The sequence below is a fragment of the Vidua macroura genome, chromosome 12, assembly GCF_024509145.1.
Source record: "Vidua macroura isolate BioBank_ID:100142 chromosome 12, ASM2450914v1, whole genome shotgun sequence".
Classification (NCBI taxonomy): Eukaryota; Metazoa; Chordata; class Aves; order Passeriformes; family Viduidae; genus Vidua; species Vidua macroura.
Window position 1 is genome coordinate 14593046 of NC_071582.1, and position 17149 is coordinate 14610194.

Genomic DNA, 17149 nt, shown 5'->3' on the forward strand with positions numbered 1-17149 from the left:
GTCTGAAAGCAGCTGGGGATAAATTCTCTGCTCACAGCCTCTGACCAGGAAAAGAATGAACCCTGCTTCCCCTCCCTGTGCACCCACTCTTTGTGTGATGAAGCAGCAGCAGCTCCCTCTTCTGAGCTTCTAAGGGTAGCTGAAGCTACACTTGTTTGAAGACAGACAGCTCAACTCCTTTCAAGGGAGAGATCCCAGTTCGGTGGCAAGTGACAGAGCCATGCATGCACTGTCCCCATTTCATCAGCAAAGGGGAGTTATCTGTGCTTCATCCAGACTGTCACTACCACCCATCTTCCTACTAAATCCCAGTGAGCAATGGAGATGTGAAGAAACCTTTTTCATTCTTGAATGAAACCCACTGCTATCAACAGAAGCAACAGGTGCCTGAAAGGACTGAGGCTCTTCCTGCTCGGGGTTAGCCTTGTTAGTTCTAGCAATTGGTGACTTAAAGAGGCTTAGCACACCTCCCACAGCATTACAGATGTAAGGAGGCAAGTCAACCTTTGAAATCAGGAATTGTGATGTGGTAAGCTAGCTGTAGGTACACAAATATGCCCAGCTTGAGGAGACTGTTTCAGCATACCTGAAAGAGCTCTTGGAATTGATAGAAGACTCTCATGAACAAGAGGGTCATCAGCAGCATTAACCAACAGAAGAGGAACATAGATCTGCACCAGGAAACATGACATGAAAAGAAAAAAAAAACAAAACAGAAAGGGGTTAGTATTTGAATGTCATCTACCAACTGTAAAAGTATCTTAGCATAATTCAATTAAGATCTCTTATTTCAGAGTTAATTTTTTCCTCTAACCCAATTGTAAGAAAGAGGCAGAGAGCAAACAGACTGAGTCCCCATTCTTAGAATTGAAATAACTACACCCTTTTTTCACTCTGCATTGCTCTGCACATCAGGCAGCTATTGCCAGCTCTGTTATGGACACCTTGGTTCAAGTCCAGGAAACTCCCTTGGAACATCTCCATTCTCTGGTTCAGTAGAAAAAGGAGGAATTGATCTCAGTTACACTTTGGCAAAACTTTGCTCAAGCATCTGCCTGTCAGTGTCCTGAGGTATCCAGTAGGTCTGTCTTCCTTGAAGGTGCAGGCTCAATGTAGGCACCCATTTCCCACTTTATCCTCATACACTCAGAGCAGTTCAGCTGAATGTGTGGTTTTGTCTCCATCTCTCGGGTGCTATCACCTGCCAGAGTTATGTGCACTTAAGAGCCCAGAGAATTTAGCCCCAGTGTTAGAGGTAGCAAGATCTGAAATCCCACTCCAATATACTGTGCCTGATTATTCCTGAAAATCCCAGCTAAGACATCTGCAGGTATCAACAAAAGAAACCACAGAGTACTTTCCTTCCAGTGCAAGAGCAGTCTGCTGCAAGAGCTTACCCTGTGCAAGTAATGCAGGCAACTTTCTTCTTCATAGTACTCCTTCAGTGAGCTGTAGCCATGGAATTTCCTGAAATAGAACAGACTGTCACTAGTATCACCTGTTTCAGTCATGTCACTATTACTTTTAAGTGAGGACACATGCAGAAACAGGAATGATGACTCAATTTCCATACACGACTTTTTAAATACCTAGTCTCTTTGCAAAACCCTTTGGCAGCACATGCCTTGATTTTTTCTGTGCCTTCTCAAACATTCTGAGAGCATGGGCAAGTCAAACATGCCAACTAACGACCAGCAGCCTTTCAGGGTGTTAAAACACCCAGCTTCACTTAATTGTACATGTGGATGAAAGACAGTTAGGGTCTTGTTCATCTTTCCCTGAAAGTATTTTCAAATACAAATCCAGCACAGCTTATAAACCTCAAATTTGCTGGACAAGTTCCCCAGAATTCACTGTGGTCCTACTTTGACAAAACCCTTCACACCATCCCAAACCAAGAATTCAGTAAGCCTATATTCAAGTGCCTTTTTGTTTACTATAAGGGACAACATAGCTGTTGCTCCAAACTAGAAAGGCCTCAGGGACGGAGGACAAGCAGCAAGCAGGAAGATTTCCCAAGGAATGTTTGTTTTATAAGCAGCCAACCATACTCCTGGTTTGCCAAAAGTGTCATAGCTTTTTAGCTAACACTTTACAGTTTTAGTTTGGAAAGGGTCAATGCCTGATACAGAACATGCCATGGTATGAACACTGCCACTTAAAGTGCTGTGTTGTTGTCAAGGACACAGGCAGTAACAGGCTACTGCTTATTAAAGCAGAGCACTTAATTAGGTGTTAGTATGACAAAGGTTGCATTATCTCAGCCAGCCCTACTGTCTACTGAGAAAGCAGAAATGTTTTATGGGGAGAAGACTTTTCAAACAGAGTAAGGAAATCCAGGAGCAGTTCTGAGCTTTTTTCCACATTCCCCTTTTTTGCTGCTAGAGCTTGGCAGCAGAGCTGGCCTCTTCCTCCCTCAGTGGAAGGTAGGAAGGTGTTGCAGGTTCAGGTGTTACCAATAAATAAATGCCTCCTGGATGATTTTAAAGAAGATGTGACTGTTAACAATAAGTTTGTGCTTTTCCCCTCTTCTAAATTTTCTTTAATGTGGAGGCAAGCAAGAATTTGAAGTTGTGTGCACTGTATTTCAGCAGACTCCTACAGGCACAGCAAGAGGCATGCAAGAGCAACACTGGTAAGAGAAGGTACTTGGAGTTCTGTAGGGGAGCAGAGAACTGCCCTTCATACCTCATAACATTATCATCGATCTGCATGAGTGATGTTGCTGTATAGAGCTTGCCCAGATCAGCATCTGACAGGCTTTGTGGCTTCTTCATGTTGTTATCTCCAAAAAGAACTTGCCTGCAAGAGTGACATCAAGAATTACATCCAAATAACACAAGGGCAGCAAAACCATGACCTGTTCAAGGACAACTGAGTTTACCAAATCTGACAAGATAAGATTAGAAATGGGTTACATAAACATGAGGCTTCCTTGGGAGCAAGAACAGCTTGTTTGTCCACTTACCTCTGCAGCAAGACATAACAAACCCCAGTAGCCTCCTTGTAGGAAAATGTGTTTTCCTTATCTACTGAAAAGCTGCATGAGGGGGCCCTCTTAAAAGAAACTTCCCAGAACAGAGAGCACTAAAGGTATTTGGACTTGAGGTTACATGTTAGAGGGAGGGTTCTTTGGCTTCAGCCCAAACCTGTGGGTGGTTTGGGTGAGAGCAGCAGCAATGCTGGGCACAGCATCTCCTGCACCATCTGGTTCTAAAGCCCCCCAGCCCAGACTTCAGGCTACCCCACACAAAAAAATTACTCAGAGTATTCCCTTAGCAGAAAGCTATTTACTATGGACACTCATAGCTGGTTATTGCCCTCAAGGGAGGATGTGTTTCTTTACCACAACAAACTTCTTCCCAAACAAACGCCACAAGTTGGAAAGGGGTTTTTATTCCCTTTGAGAGGCAGCTGCAGGGCAGGGCAGGAGGCTAGGTTTGATTTGGGCAAGGTAGGGCACAAGTGATTATGGAAAAAGTTTACTTAACACACTTCCCTTCAAGTCAGCACCAGCTTTTTCTGGGTTAAGAATTAAGTACCCTTTAATGGGAGCTTACATAACTTCACTTGTCAAATTTGTTCAAGTTGTCTAAATATTTGTAAACCTGGAATGAATTACGTGGATCATCCTACACTGGCTGCCCTCCTTCTACAAGTGCTTCATACTGCACAGGAGTGTAAACAAAGAACCAGAAGTCTGAAGTGATACATGCTCCTTCAATGAAATAGGTCTTAAGATATTCCTCCTCTTTTCCCCTCAGTCAGGCAACTTCCAATACACACAGATGAGGTACTTTCTTGCCTACAAAGTACCACCCAGAGAACTTTTGATGGGGAAAACACCAACATCGAGCATGTCACCTGTTTAGCACACAAATATCTTTTGTTATTCAAGAGCCACGGATCAGCAGCAGCAGCACAAGGATCCTACAGCACACTTGCACTCCAGGAACAGCAATGTTAAGTGTTTTGCTGGCTACATGCTCTTTCTAGAGGAACAGCTAGAAGCCAGAGCTACAGGTTTGACTATTTGCTTATTTGATAAGCAGCAACTCCATACAGCAGATCTTGATGATTAGTCCTACCTCAGGTAGGTGGCAGAACAAGAGGCTCCTTCAATAGGGAATTCTTTGGCTAGAAGTGAAACAGATGCAGAATACTCCACTTTGAAGTCTAATTGCAATGGTTTCCTGTGCATGTCTTGTTTATTCATTAAGCAAGTTTCCACAGAACACAAAAAGACAACGTCTTTCTTCTAACAAAATGGCCAAAGCTTATTTGTCTATCTTGCAGTATAATGAGATTGACATGGGCTCACCTTCTCTGTTGGTTCATCTACAGATCTATCAAGGAACTTCTGCTAAACCTTTCAGGAGTCCTACTTTAAAGGACCAGGCAGACAAATCCAATATAGCAATTGACCCAATCAATACTGTCAGTGTGAGTGACGTACTGCAGTACCTGTGAGAAAGGATGATCTTCTTCATGTTGTCTGCCATGAGGAAGTTATAAAATCTTCTACAATGGTCCCACTGCATGAAGGTTTCTTGTGCCCTAGAAAAAACACAGCAGAACAAACAAAGCTGTTAATGGAGCTCTTGAAAGGTCAGATTAATACACTGTTAACATCTTATGGCAGCCTGGGGGCTGTGTAAACAAACCTCCAGGCCTTCTCTGCCACAGCTTAACCTTTTCCAGGAAATGACTTCCACTTTGATGAAGTTTGTTAGTATCAGAAAACAGATCTGCAGTCTCATCTTGCACAATGCAATTAGCAGTTTTGATCAGAGCACTTAAGAGCCATCAATCAAGATCCATAACAGTGACAAGAGGATTTTAGTACCCCTTTGCAGAAGTTGAATGTAATTTACATAATGGGACTTTCAAGGAAAGGGCTAAAACCTGTTGCTCAACAGTGTTGTCTATTGTGTAATACAGCTCTGCAGAGGAAATAATGTGTGCAGATGTTTCCAATATGTACAGATACTATTACTGTTTCAGTTCATTGGCAGGAACTGCAGGAATAAATACTAGCTGCAGCTGTGAGTGGCATCTGAGTTGAAGTCTTTACCTATTCTCAAAGCAGAAGAGCACTTCTCAGCTTATCTGTTGTTAAAACAGAATTTAAGCCAGCCAGAGTTGTGTGAGCTCTGCCAGATACCAGCACTCTTTGCTATGCAGGGTCATGGGCAGGTTAGAGTTTTACTCCTAGCAGGGTTTGCTGTTGCTGAGGGAACACACTGTCATTTACTGAGAGACTGAAGAATGCTGGGAGCAGTTTCAGCTACTGAAGCTCTCCTACCACTTAAACATTAACATATCATGAGAACTGCTGTAGATTTAGCATGACCTTCCAAGCTACAGCCTGCAAGTCCCCTACCAGGCAGGAGCAAGCTGTTTTCTTGTAATTAGCTATGCTGGAGTATGGATTAAAAAAAAAAAAAGAAAAATCCATTACCTTTTTGTCTAGCCAGGCTATACCTACCACATTTATGCCAGGGCAGAGGAATGAAAGAAGATAGGAAAATGCATGTTTGTTTCTTCACAAAAGGTTTTCCAAGCAAACCTATTAAGTTATCACAAGAAGTTTGAAGTTTAAGCTACTACATTTCCCTGCAGTTCCTGTGTGTACAGCAGTACTCCCAATATGAAGAGCTGGAAGTGTTAAAAACAAACAAACAAAAAAAAAAACCCACAGGCAGCTTCCAGTATTTAGAGGACTGCCCAGATTTCAGAGCTGAGGTCTCTCCTCACAGCCTGTAGCTATGATGAAGATGCATTCCACAAAATCAAGAAGCAGAATCAAGCCTATGCAGGCAGAGATTAAGGAATAAGGAGTCCTGTCCCTGTTTAGCCTCAGGGAACACATTCCCTAGACTGTGTTAATTCATTAAAGAGTCTCATTCTTCTGGCAGCCCCTAGTATTGCTGCTGCTCTGGAAAGGCTTTCCTGTTTGAGATTCTTGGTTCACCTTGCTCACTAAAACTTTTTCCTTTGCTTATGAAAGTTATTTGGGGAATAAATGCTGGACAAGCCAATATTTAAAAAATGGAACTGTAAACTAACTGGTTGTGTTATCAGGGTAATCCACTTCCATGTAGCCCTTAAGGCTGAAGCCAGCTATTTTCATGCATCAGACCAAGCCCAGGAAGGCAGTGGCTTCACCATTCTACCTGGAGGCGCTTTAGACCTCTTCCCTCCCACTTCTATAATCAGGGCACAAGGCCCTCCCTCCTCCTGTCTTTTGCTCAGTAGATGTTGCTTTCCCCTAGTTCTTCAGCTAATTAGCACTTACAGCAGATGTGGGTATGAGGAAGGGAGACAAGACCTGAGAAGCCTTCCTGCTGGCTGTCCAGTAATACAGAGCAGATGTTTTGTGGCAGGAGGTTTGCTAGGAAATGTTTACCCAGCAGGTGGAGGCAAGAGCTCAATAATACACACAGCGCACACCATGGGGTACATTAAACTAAGGGGAAAAAAAGACAAAAACCGAGTGAGTTGTTTTTCCACACAAATATCCAAGTGGAGAATTGTTAATCAGGTTGTCCTTGCCATGCAAGCATCACAGCATTACTCACAACAGCATTTTGGAGATCAGGAATACAATATTGCATAATTGTAGAAGATGAACCAAGTGGACCTCAGCCAGATATTATCCCTGCAAACCCTCTCTGATGGTTGCAATTAAGGAGCTGGCTTCAAAAGGATGCTCTGTGCTCTATGCCAGAACCCCAGGACAGCTAAGAACATTCTACTTGAAACAAAACAGAACAGCTGTTCCTGTAGCATCTGTTCAGATTTTAAGGGTGTGAACTATCAGCAGATTATACACTTTTTTAGCAGTAGTCACATCTGACCTCAAAAGGGATTAGATAGCTGGAATATTACAAGCATGTCAAGCTTTTACTCACATCTTAGTGCTTCCAGAAAAGCTTCCTGCTTTTACCTGTAAGAGCCTGATTCATAAAAGCTGTCTTCAGACTGCTGAATAACAAACTGGTCCCTACACAGGCAGGGCATCATCAGCATCAAGAGTTCCAGCTACCCTGACCAGGCTGTGAGGCTGAATTCCATAGCAAGCCCCTCACAGACCTGCCACAGTTTCACCACTCACATCAGCCCAAAAGATCTTGATCCAAATACCTGAGTCTCAACAGTCCCTTTTGGCTTGTAAGTAGTCTCACAGCTCAAAACTGTAGGTAAATTATTGCAGAGTCAGCTGCACCTTAGTAATTGTCCATATGTACAGACAGTAAAAACTGCAAACAGCAGCTTAGCCAGTTACATTGTTTTAATCTTCATTACCTGTGCATACATGGAAAGGTTAAAGTACATTACTTGAGTCCAGTTTTCAAGCAGCACTGCTGTGCCTGGACCCTCCACAGCACGTAAAAATTAAGCCATCACAGCTCCTAAAGTGCCACAAGCTTGTCTTCCAGGTGGAGAAACATTAATATTTTCAGACTTTAGGGCTGTAATACTTTTCCTCCTCACCTCCCACTCCTATAACACAGCTGCAAGCACCTCTCCATCCCTCAATCACCCACAGCACTGTTTCAGTGAGACACACTAAGAGGGGAGCACAGACTGACAGAGACTGTGCAGTGTCTTTCCAGTCTCCCTGGGTAAGAGCTGCCAGATGAAACTGCACACTGAAGCCAAACAAGCTATTACAAACCATGGGATATTTCTCAGAGTGATGAGACAGTGTAAACTATTGCTTGCAAACCTGGCATCAGCTCAGCAGCTGGTCACGCTGCCCAGCCTGCCTGGTTAATTACACCAGGACTGCACAGGGAATGCCTCCTCTTCAGACACTCTAGCCATGAGACAGCATCACATGCACAGTCCAGAAGCTGCCAGCATGTACCTAGCCAGGTACACAAAACCTGTTTGCACTGCTGACAAAGTTTACTTGTGCTTGCAAATCAACAAACCTTCAGGTGCTCCTTCAGGACGGGGCCATCCTACACACTCAGTCTGTCAGACCAGTTCAGTGCAAGAGAAACACCCATCTTCACCTTGCCCTTCCAAAGACCTGCTCCCTCCTGTACTCCCGGAAGAGAGCAGCACAGAGAAGGCTCCAGACCCACCTCAGTGCACTGTACCCCTGGCACAAGCTGACACAGCACAGGACTCGCTCCTGGTTGGCCTGGCTCTCTCCCAGGTATTTGCACACTATGTTTCCACCCAGGCTGAAGCCCACAACAATCAGCTGGGTCTGAGGGTAGGTCTTCTTGATGTAATTCACCATGGCACCAAATTCCCAGGTGCATCCTAAAAAGAAGAAGAAAGTTAAAAAACATAATATATTTAAGTTCTCATTTGAAGCCTCAATTGTGTGCTTTGAATTCAGCTTCTTACCCTTTCTGACTTTTCAATAGCCTTAAGGTTTTAACAGCTCTGATTCACATGTGTTCATACATCTGTGAGTCCTGTGGAGCTTAGCTCATGCTTAGTTCTGACAGAGTGCCAAAGCAAGATGAAGTTTAGTTGCTTAAAAATCATGGCGACAGTTAACATGACAATCAAAACTCTTCCTTTCTAAAACAGCTTAAAAAAGCACAGTCCAGCAACTCTGGGCTTGACATTATCATGCAAGAACAGCACACATCATTACTTTCCTGAGGCAGTTTGCCACTTCTAAAGTGAAGTGAGGTATATGGAATGCAGTTTGCTCTTTTGTTTTTAAGCAAGACCAGTATGGATCCCTAAATCCAGCTGCTGTGGGGAGGGGAAAGGAGTGGCTTGTCAGGAAGAGCTCCCAGCAGACTGCTGCAGAGCCTGACTAAGCAGGTGATCTCTGGAATCAGGGAGAAGGGTTAAAGCAGAGATATTCAACCCTTTGTAACCAGTGAAAAGGTAAAGATACTGCAGCTCCCTGAAAGACAAGGGCATCCCCACATCAAGAGAACAGTTAAGTGTCTCTATAGAGATCTGTTCCACTGTCAGCAAACGCCCACTTGCATCCCACAGGCTGCAGGCACTGAGGGATCCAGTTTCTGGCAGTGCTAGCATCCTCCAACTGTTTGACAGACCTGAAGGCCTCCACACATACAACCTGTGTACCTACAACTATTTCTCCTGCTTGTGAGTATGGGAAAAGGAGATATGGAGAAGCAGCTGCAATAGTGATGGCATTAGTACACTGGTTTCAAGTGTTTATGCAGCTTGTTAACCTTCCCTTTGGATTTAAGGCTGCAAAGCACAGAAGGCATCACATGAACAACAGAAATGAAACTCCAGATGTTTATTCTTGTCCAGAGTCAGAAACTCAGCTCTATTCTGTGGAACTTGGCCAGGGAGATAAATCCTAGGATTCCAGCATTCCACCCTCTACTAACCTGACACTGCTCCACTGTGTCCCCACCCCAGCTGTAGCATCCTCAGTAGACACCCAACTTTACCTAGCTCTGGAGTAAACTCTGAGCACCAGGGTTTGCTTCAGTGGAACAGCAAGCACCCGAATGTTTCAGCAGGGTTTGGGCACTTCCTTGTGAACACTCTTAATTCAAGACAAGAAATTCTGCACTGCTCTGGTTTCCTCTGGAAGAAGCCAGTGGTCAAAATACTTTAGTGTTTGACCTTCATGATTTCAGGGCAGCTCAAAAATCAAAACTAGAAAAGCAACAGGTCAAGCTTGATATAGAGGCTGGGATTCAGTGAATCCTAAATTTAGGCTACTTGCTCCTCAACAAATATGTCTGGAATACAGCAAAGCTGAAAGAGCACTGAGTTATTTGGGTAGGAGGCAGAGTGAAGTCTACTGGACTTGCTGGGACTTTACTTAACAAGCAACTCTACCAAGTGATTTACTGTCTTACTCAAAGGAAGTGCTAGGCATTCTTTGCCCTTTCCAAGGCTATAAAAGACTCAGAAAGGTATGTCTCAAGAGATGTACTACAGAATAACACCCTAAGGCCAAAAGCAAAGCTTCATGAAAGCAAACTCTTAACTTCTATCAAAATAGCAAATGCTTTGGCATTAAAATTTAGTTTTCAAGACATGGTAGACTTGCAGCCATAACAGCCCAGGGCCTCACTACAAATAAGGGTATTTGGTATTCCTGAAGTGTTTCCCAAAGAGGAGTATATTTAATAATTCTAAAACAAGCAACAAAGCATTACAGCCTATTTGCCTGCCAGACTTTGGCATCTCAAAGCCCAGTATTTCTGTTTTGACAGTTTAACTGTTCAAGATAACTATTCTGTTAATCCAAAATCTAAGCAGTAGCTCAGCTAACTTAAAAAAAATAAAGCCTAACACAAGTCTGCTAAACACAGAATTGGCAGGGTACCTATAGATACTTAGAGTAAAGGAGATGAAGGCTCAAAAGAGCTCAGAAACAAGCAGATTAGGTCACAGGCAAAGAGGCCCCATTCTACAAGGATCACATTACTCACCAAAAGGGCAGTTAAGACTAGCTGGAGTCACCCTTCACACAGTTTCAAATCATTTATTCCTTTTAATATCTAGGTTAAGAAAGACTTCCTTATACTCAAGGTGAGAGCCATAGTCATGGTGGTTAAGCACTACCACTTCTGTAGCTTTACTGTCACACTCCTGAATTGTTCCTGTTGTTGACTTGTGTTACACCCAGGAGCAAATCCTCACTTGTCGCTCCTAAGATATAAAGGTACTTTCTGGATAGGCTGGTACAAACTCCTCTCAGGTTGCATTTTACAAAGCCTCAGAAGTGGCATTTATCCTTCAGAGACAGGTTTGTTTCACATTCTGTGAAAACGGCAAATTCACTATCTCTAAAATCATTTAAACAGGCTCTGGGTAGGCACAAAAGGGCTTTTTTCCCAAAAGTTTTTTGTAAGAAAACTGCCTCCTTGATGAGAACATACGTGTAAGAGCTGACAGAAGAGACAAAAGCTAATTTAGTATTAGCCTCCTCTCTTCCTCCCATCTAAGTTTAGTTTAGTTCTTAAGAAACAGCACAAAACGGTTTTACCCCCACTGGGGTACAGCAGTTCTGTTATTCTGAAGGAGGCTGAACAATCCCTAGAAGTTTCATGAGCTTGAAGGTAAGTTCCCCAGGTGCCACGAAGTACCTACCATATGTGAACATCCGTGGTGAAGTGAGCTCAATGTTTGGCAGGGCTCCCAGGTGATTCAGGACAGCACATCTGTACCCATTTTTCTGGGCATAGTCAACAAAGGTGCGGATGTACTGCTTCTCACTGTGGTTAGCAATCCCCGGGCAGATCACCATCGTGACATCCTCTGTGCTCAGAGAGAGAGGGAAGTTAAGTAAATGTCACTTCATGCAAATTAAGAGAGTCAGAAGGTTGCCATTGCAGATCCGTGGGAAACCACCTACCACAAGCTAGAATTCCTACTAGTCTGCCAAATATCCTCTATGGGACAGGAGACCAGCAGCTCTAGTGCTACAGATGGGAAAACGTAATTCATGCTATGGGAGATGAATGGTTTTTAACTTCAGGGAAAGCTGTGCAAACAGTTCTCCAGGCACTGCCTAGAGACCCAGAGTACATTCTTCTGTCTAAAGGACATTTTTGATGTTACACATGTTCTGCCTTCTGACAGCCTGTTGTGACTGCGACATGTGTGGAAGCTGTGGAGCCCAGCACTCCAAATAGACTGGTTATGCTATTTCCCCCTTATTTCCTCTCTAGAGCTGGGTGTAATGCAGATCTTCCAAATGCAGCTCTGCTAAGCACAGACATTCTGATCAGCTGACATTAACCATCATCTACTTTGTGGCTAATCTAATGATATTTGATCTGCTGACACTGTTCGCTAGTTTAACAAGATATCATTTCATCAACCAAGAAAGTAATTGCTGTAATTCAAGTAAGCACAGTAAATTACATTCAGGATTATCATATGCACTTCAAATTAACTGTAACTCTCATGTGCAAAGCTCCAACATTAGCAGCTGTAGCCACTGAATTTTTATCTCATTAGAAAAGCACTGCAATAAAGATAACAGTAACTGTTCTAGTGCAGCATTGTACCATGAAGATCTCAACACTGACAGTCTTAAAAAAAGAAATCTGCTTTTTCTGAGGGCCAAATAGGAGCCATTAGCTCTACCCTCATCTGTACCCCAAAGCACAGAATCAAGTTTAGCAGCTAGATGCAGCGAGCAGCTGTTGGACTGACCTCCAGTGCAGTGCTCAGAGCATGGCTCAAAGAGATCAAAGGTGGCTGTTGCTCCATCTGGCATCGTCAGGTACTTGCGAAGTCCATGTGGATGTGGTGATCTCACTCTCCCCATTTTTCCATAAAGAGCTGTCTGGATATGTCCACTCTTTCCCCAGATGAGGGGTGGAATGTACCTGAAAGGCAGTAATTTAATTGCTTACCCCTGCTGTGTTAACGAGCCCTTGAGAACACATCAGCACTCCCATAACAAATCTCGCCAGCTCCCAAATAGAGTAACAAATATGGAATTGTTTTTGCTCTGACTGAACAGGCAGCAGTGGTCTTTGCAGCCTTACACAAGAGGAGAGACCAAAACACTCCCAAAGGTGAAAAATCAGCACTGATGGCAGCAGCAGAAGCCAAAACCCAGACATTCCCTATATTGAGATGTTAGAGGAACAAATGCTTCTCACTAAATACACAGAGGCCCTTGTGGCTCGATGAGATTGGGAGTGCATGTTGCCAACCAACCAAAGTGACCTCCAGAACTGTACAGTGCTGTAAATCTGTTTTAATTGAAACACTGAAGCCTTCTGGGTTGAGCCACATGAACTTCTGTAAGCACTTAACTGTACAAGCCAGTGGCAGAAATAACAGGATTCACACCAAGTTCCAGAAAATGGAAAGCCTCAAGACTTTCTAGTTGGGACCATTTTACACAGAACTGCTTTACTAAGTTAAACAAAGCACACAGTGCAGGTTGATTTTGCCTTTCAGAATTAGAAGTTGAGATAGTGTTAAGAGAACCAGTCAGACCTGACCAAACTCCACTGAATAACAAATCCCTTTCAGTAAGAGGGGTGAGTCTACCAATTACTTATACTTACTAAGGGTATATTTAAAGCTATGCGACAAAGCAAATTGTCTCTCTTTTCCTGGCTTACAAGCCCTTAAAAGAGATATGTGAGAAACACAGCTATGAGCTGGAAAGCATTAAAGACTTAGTTATCAGATTTTTTTAGCACAAGCAGAGCTGCAAGTGGTTTAACAGGAAACATACTGTGCCCTAGCACCACCACCATGTGGGCAAGTCACCTGGTCACTCAGCAAAGGAGACTGAGCCAATGCCTTGAAAAAGAGAGTTACATCAGCTCTGAACAGGAAAGCATGAATGATTTATTGTTGAAGAGAACAGCAGTCCCAAGGGACACATTTCCAATTAAAGAACTGTGGTCTTTGGTGCACAGACCAGGGTATCCAGAAGAAGCTTGAGAGCTTCTGACTTCACCTTGGATCCTGAGGGATTAGCAGCTCCCTCCCTGTTGTGTTTAGGGCTTCCTGCAATTATTCCTTTTGACTTTGAGAGAGCATATGAAGCAGAGATCATGTTCTTCCCTGTTCACCAGAAGCTAGGCAGCTCAGGACTCAAATTTACTACTTAAGCCCATAATCCACTAGAATGTGGCAGAAACCCTACCTTTGTGCTCTGACACGACCTATTCATACAGCTGAGCCTCTCCCCATGTGTCATATAGGCAACTCCCTCCTCTTCCACACACTCCTTAAAAAGACTTCCTACCAAATAAAAACTACTTAGAGTTGTTTAGCAAGACAAGAGCAGCAGTATGGCCTCTTTCTCCCCATCCTTTTCCCTCATCAATGAAGAGGATTTCCTACAGTCAAAGCAGCACAACAGTTCTCTGTAGTTTCACTCACTCTTGCACCTGCACTTCCCAAAGAGGTCCAAAACAGACTTCTGGAGAAACAGGTATTCCTTCAATAAAGGCTGCAAAAGCTGCCACTGATGCTCAGAACCTTGTAAATTAGCCCTCAGTGCATTCCGGATTTGACCACTCAACTATAAAGCTTTTCAAAGGATCCAGGCAAGGCCAGGAGCAGCATCTCTGCACTGGGTCTTGCCAGGCACAATGTACAAGTGGGCAGATTCCCAGCAGTGACAGAGGCTGGATGAGCTCATCCTCTGCAATAGCTGCCAGAGGTAGGAAGCAGTCAGTGGGCCCATTCTCACAATTCAGGGTAGATATCCATTGGGATAGGGCACTCAAACTAAACCAGGCTGCACAAGAACTACACATGGTCCTGCTCAAGTCACATACAGCTCAGTGCAAGGGTTTTGAACACAACTATTATGCTAGATGGAAGAGACACTGCTCTTCTAACATAAGGAAAAACAGCTGGCTTCAACCCCAGTCATTTACTGTACCACCAGTTCATACCAGTAGCCATACTCCACATGAGACAATGGTTGACTGGTTTTTTGTCTTTTTTCTTCCACAGACATCCTTTACAGATAGGATTTGCTAGCACCTTCTGAGGGGAGCTGACAAATACAACCTACAATAAGAATTTGCAGCGCTTTTAGAAGAACCTCAGACGTCAACATTGCTTCAGGGTTTCTAATCTTGGGTGAAAGCAGGCATTGGAAAGTTTTGGTGATTATGGTTCCATCCAGTGCTTTTCAAATCAAAGACTATCCCCAAATTATACCCTATAGGGCTAACAGGAAAGCAATTTGTGCAGCTATAGCAGCTAAGTTATACAGCTATTACTGATTAATGCTACCATGAAAAAAACCAAAAATCAAGGATCTCTGCAAGCACCAATCCTGTCCTCATGTTTAATCTACAGCTCAGTTTCCAGCCATCCACTGGAAGAGATGCAGCAGCACATACCACAGGATGTTGTTAAAGATGAAATTAGAATAGTCTTCAAAGCCTCACTGCTACTGCCAGAGTTTAAACAAAGGCAAATGTTTTCAAGCACACTGCTTCCCACAGCCTGTCTCTTCAGGTTACTGATGGTTTCTCTGGGGAAAGAAAGCCCCAGACCCATCTTTGCATAACCCAGCTGAAGGTTCCCTAAGTACTGCTCTGCAATAAATCAAACCTTTACACTGCTTTTACAGGCAAACAGCACATGCATTTCTATCCTCAACCCAGTTGAAAAAATGCAACTACCCAGTGCTGATAGCAAGAGCTAGAACAGATTGTTTTGTAGTGAAGTCAACATTCCTCCTGGGAAAAAGCTGTAAAAAGATGCTTCTCCAAAACAACCATCCTGCAGACAGAAGAGCATGTACTCAGGGCATTCTTCTTGTGGTTTACCTTAAGAAAACAAGCACAGCAGGATGCAACACAGGGAAACACAACCATGCAGACTGAGCAACTAAGTAGTATCCAGTCTAAGGGGCATTTGAGTACTCCCCTTCAGATTTTATGCTAAACCTATAATTACTGCTAAATTTAACCATGTCTTCCAAACAAGGGCCCTTCACTCAAAAGCAGGTGGCTTTCCTGCAGCATTGATAACATTGGAAGAAAAGCATTCAAGGGCACAGCAGATTTTCAGCTCCTTCCTCTGTCTGCTATAAAGTGAAGCGGTTCTGAAAAGCAGTGTACTGCAGAGATTACTCCAGCACAGCATGGAGATGGTTCAGTACCTATTCCTGAGTGTCCTGTTCCAGAGAAGCTGCTCCCAGATGTACAAGAGTCCAGGAGCAAACACCATGTCAAGCAGCATATCCACTGTTATGCAACAGTGGCTTATGGTGACAGGAGCTGAGCAGTGAACACCAGCCAGGAGGACCTCTTGCCAAGGCCTCCACACGAGGACAAGGACAGCAGAACACAACAACCCAGACAAGCATGTACTGATAAAAAAAAAATTCCAAGGGAAAAGTTGTGTTGTACCAAAAATGGAGATTTTTATTTCTGTGAACCAAAAACGGCTTCCGAGCTTTCTCCAGACACAAAGGCTTTTAACTGATTCATTTCCCTGTTTTGGTCAGTTGCAATAGATAGCAGGCACTCTGAACAAAGATAAATATTTGAAGCAGTTAGGTCTTCCAGTAACCAGCCCTGTAACTTCCAGTAACAGGACTCTGCAACAGAAGGCAGAGAGAACAGGCCTGAGGATGGCATTTACTTATTATGGAAGGTCTCTTACATGGCCCAACATGTACAGAGTTCACCACTCTGAAGTGGTTAGAGTGAATTCACACCCAGCTACATAAATCTGCTCACCAATGTTTCTGTTTGAGCTCTGAACCTGCATTCCAGCAGCACAGCCTCACATCTTGATAGGTGGCTGCCCACAGTGCTTGAGAACAAGACAATTTCTAGGTTTTTCCCAAAAATTTCTCCTGGCGTTTTAATATTTAAAACAATTCCAGCATGTGATTGTAGATTAAGTTTAGTGGCTCTCAGGCAGTAGATTATCATTTTAGAGCACATACATAATCCAGTATGCAGGAATTTAGGAAAGCAGCAGCTGTATAAGCAGCTCACACAAAGCACATAAAAACTGTGCTATTTTTATTAGCAGGCATCAGCATTCAGGTCCTCAAAGATGTGAAGTGGAAGTTCAGCAACAGGCTTATTTCTGGAGCATTGCTTCATTTCATCTGAGGAGATTAACACTTTAACTCTTACATGGCCTTTGCGTGCACACTGGATACTGATGGTGAGAAAACAGTCTACAACTTGTCAATGGCAGGATATTGTAAGAACTTTTGCCTGCATGACAACAGGTAAGAGATTATTTTTCCCCTTTACAGAGCAGTTTGGAGGTATTTAAAGAATGCTTTACAAAATTAAACTTTGTTTGAGCCTTGTCCTTTATTTGATGCTAGGGAATGCAAGTTGAATTTCAAATAAAGCAAACTCAAATAAAAGTCTGCAGGGTTCAACCCTCGACCCCAAATATGTAGAAAGCAGCTTTTTCTACATCAGCTCAGCTAGATTGCTCAATGTGATGAGGACACAGCAAAAAAAATTGCAACAAAAAAAAAAATTAAGCAAGTTATGGAACTTCCACATTCCCCGAGTCTCAAAAAAAGAAACAAACGGAATAGAAGTGTTTGTTTGCTGCCCACAGTACCTGCGTGAAGCCAGAACTATTTAAAAGTACAGACTGGCCTCCTTGGCTAAACCACCTCCTTCACCATTTAAGAGGTTTTTATTTAGTCAAGTACCCATCACACCCCTCCTCCCTCGCCAGTGACTACAAG

General features: G+C 43.3%; 1 protein-coding gene across 2 annotated transcripts in view; it reads right to left on the bottom strand.

The window, feature by feature from the left end:
* Positions 1-17149, bottom strand: part of ABHD2 (abhydrolase domain containing 2, acylglycerol lipase) — a 37452-nt gene that overhangs the window by 5851 nt on the left and 14452 nt on the right. For both annotated transcript variants that reach the window (XM_053988396.1, XM_053988395.1), the window contains exons 4-10: positions 12139-12314; positions 11068-11235; positions 8097-8280; positions 4465-4557; positions 2689-2802; positions 1398-1467; positions 587-671 (exon numbers count right to left, since the gene is read on the bottom strand). In XM_053988396.1, coding sequence (XP_053844371.1) covers positions 587-671; positions 1398-1467; positions 2689-2802; positions 4465-4557; positions 8097-8280; positions 11068-11235; positions 12139-12314 — 890 coding nt within the window. The remainder of the gene's footprint in view (positions 1-586; positions 672-1397; positions 1468-2688; positions 2803-4464; positions 4558-8096; positions 8281-11067; positions 11236-12138; positions 12315-17149) is intronic.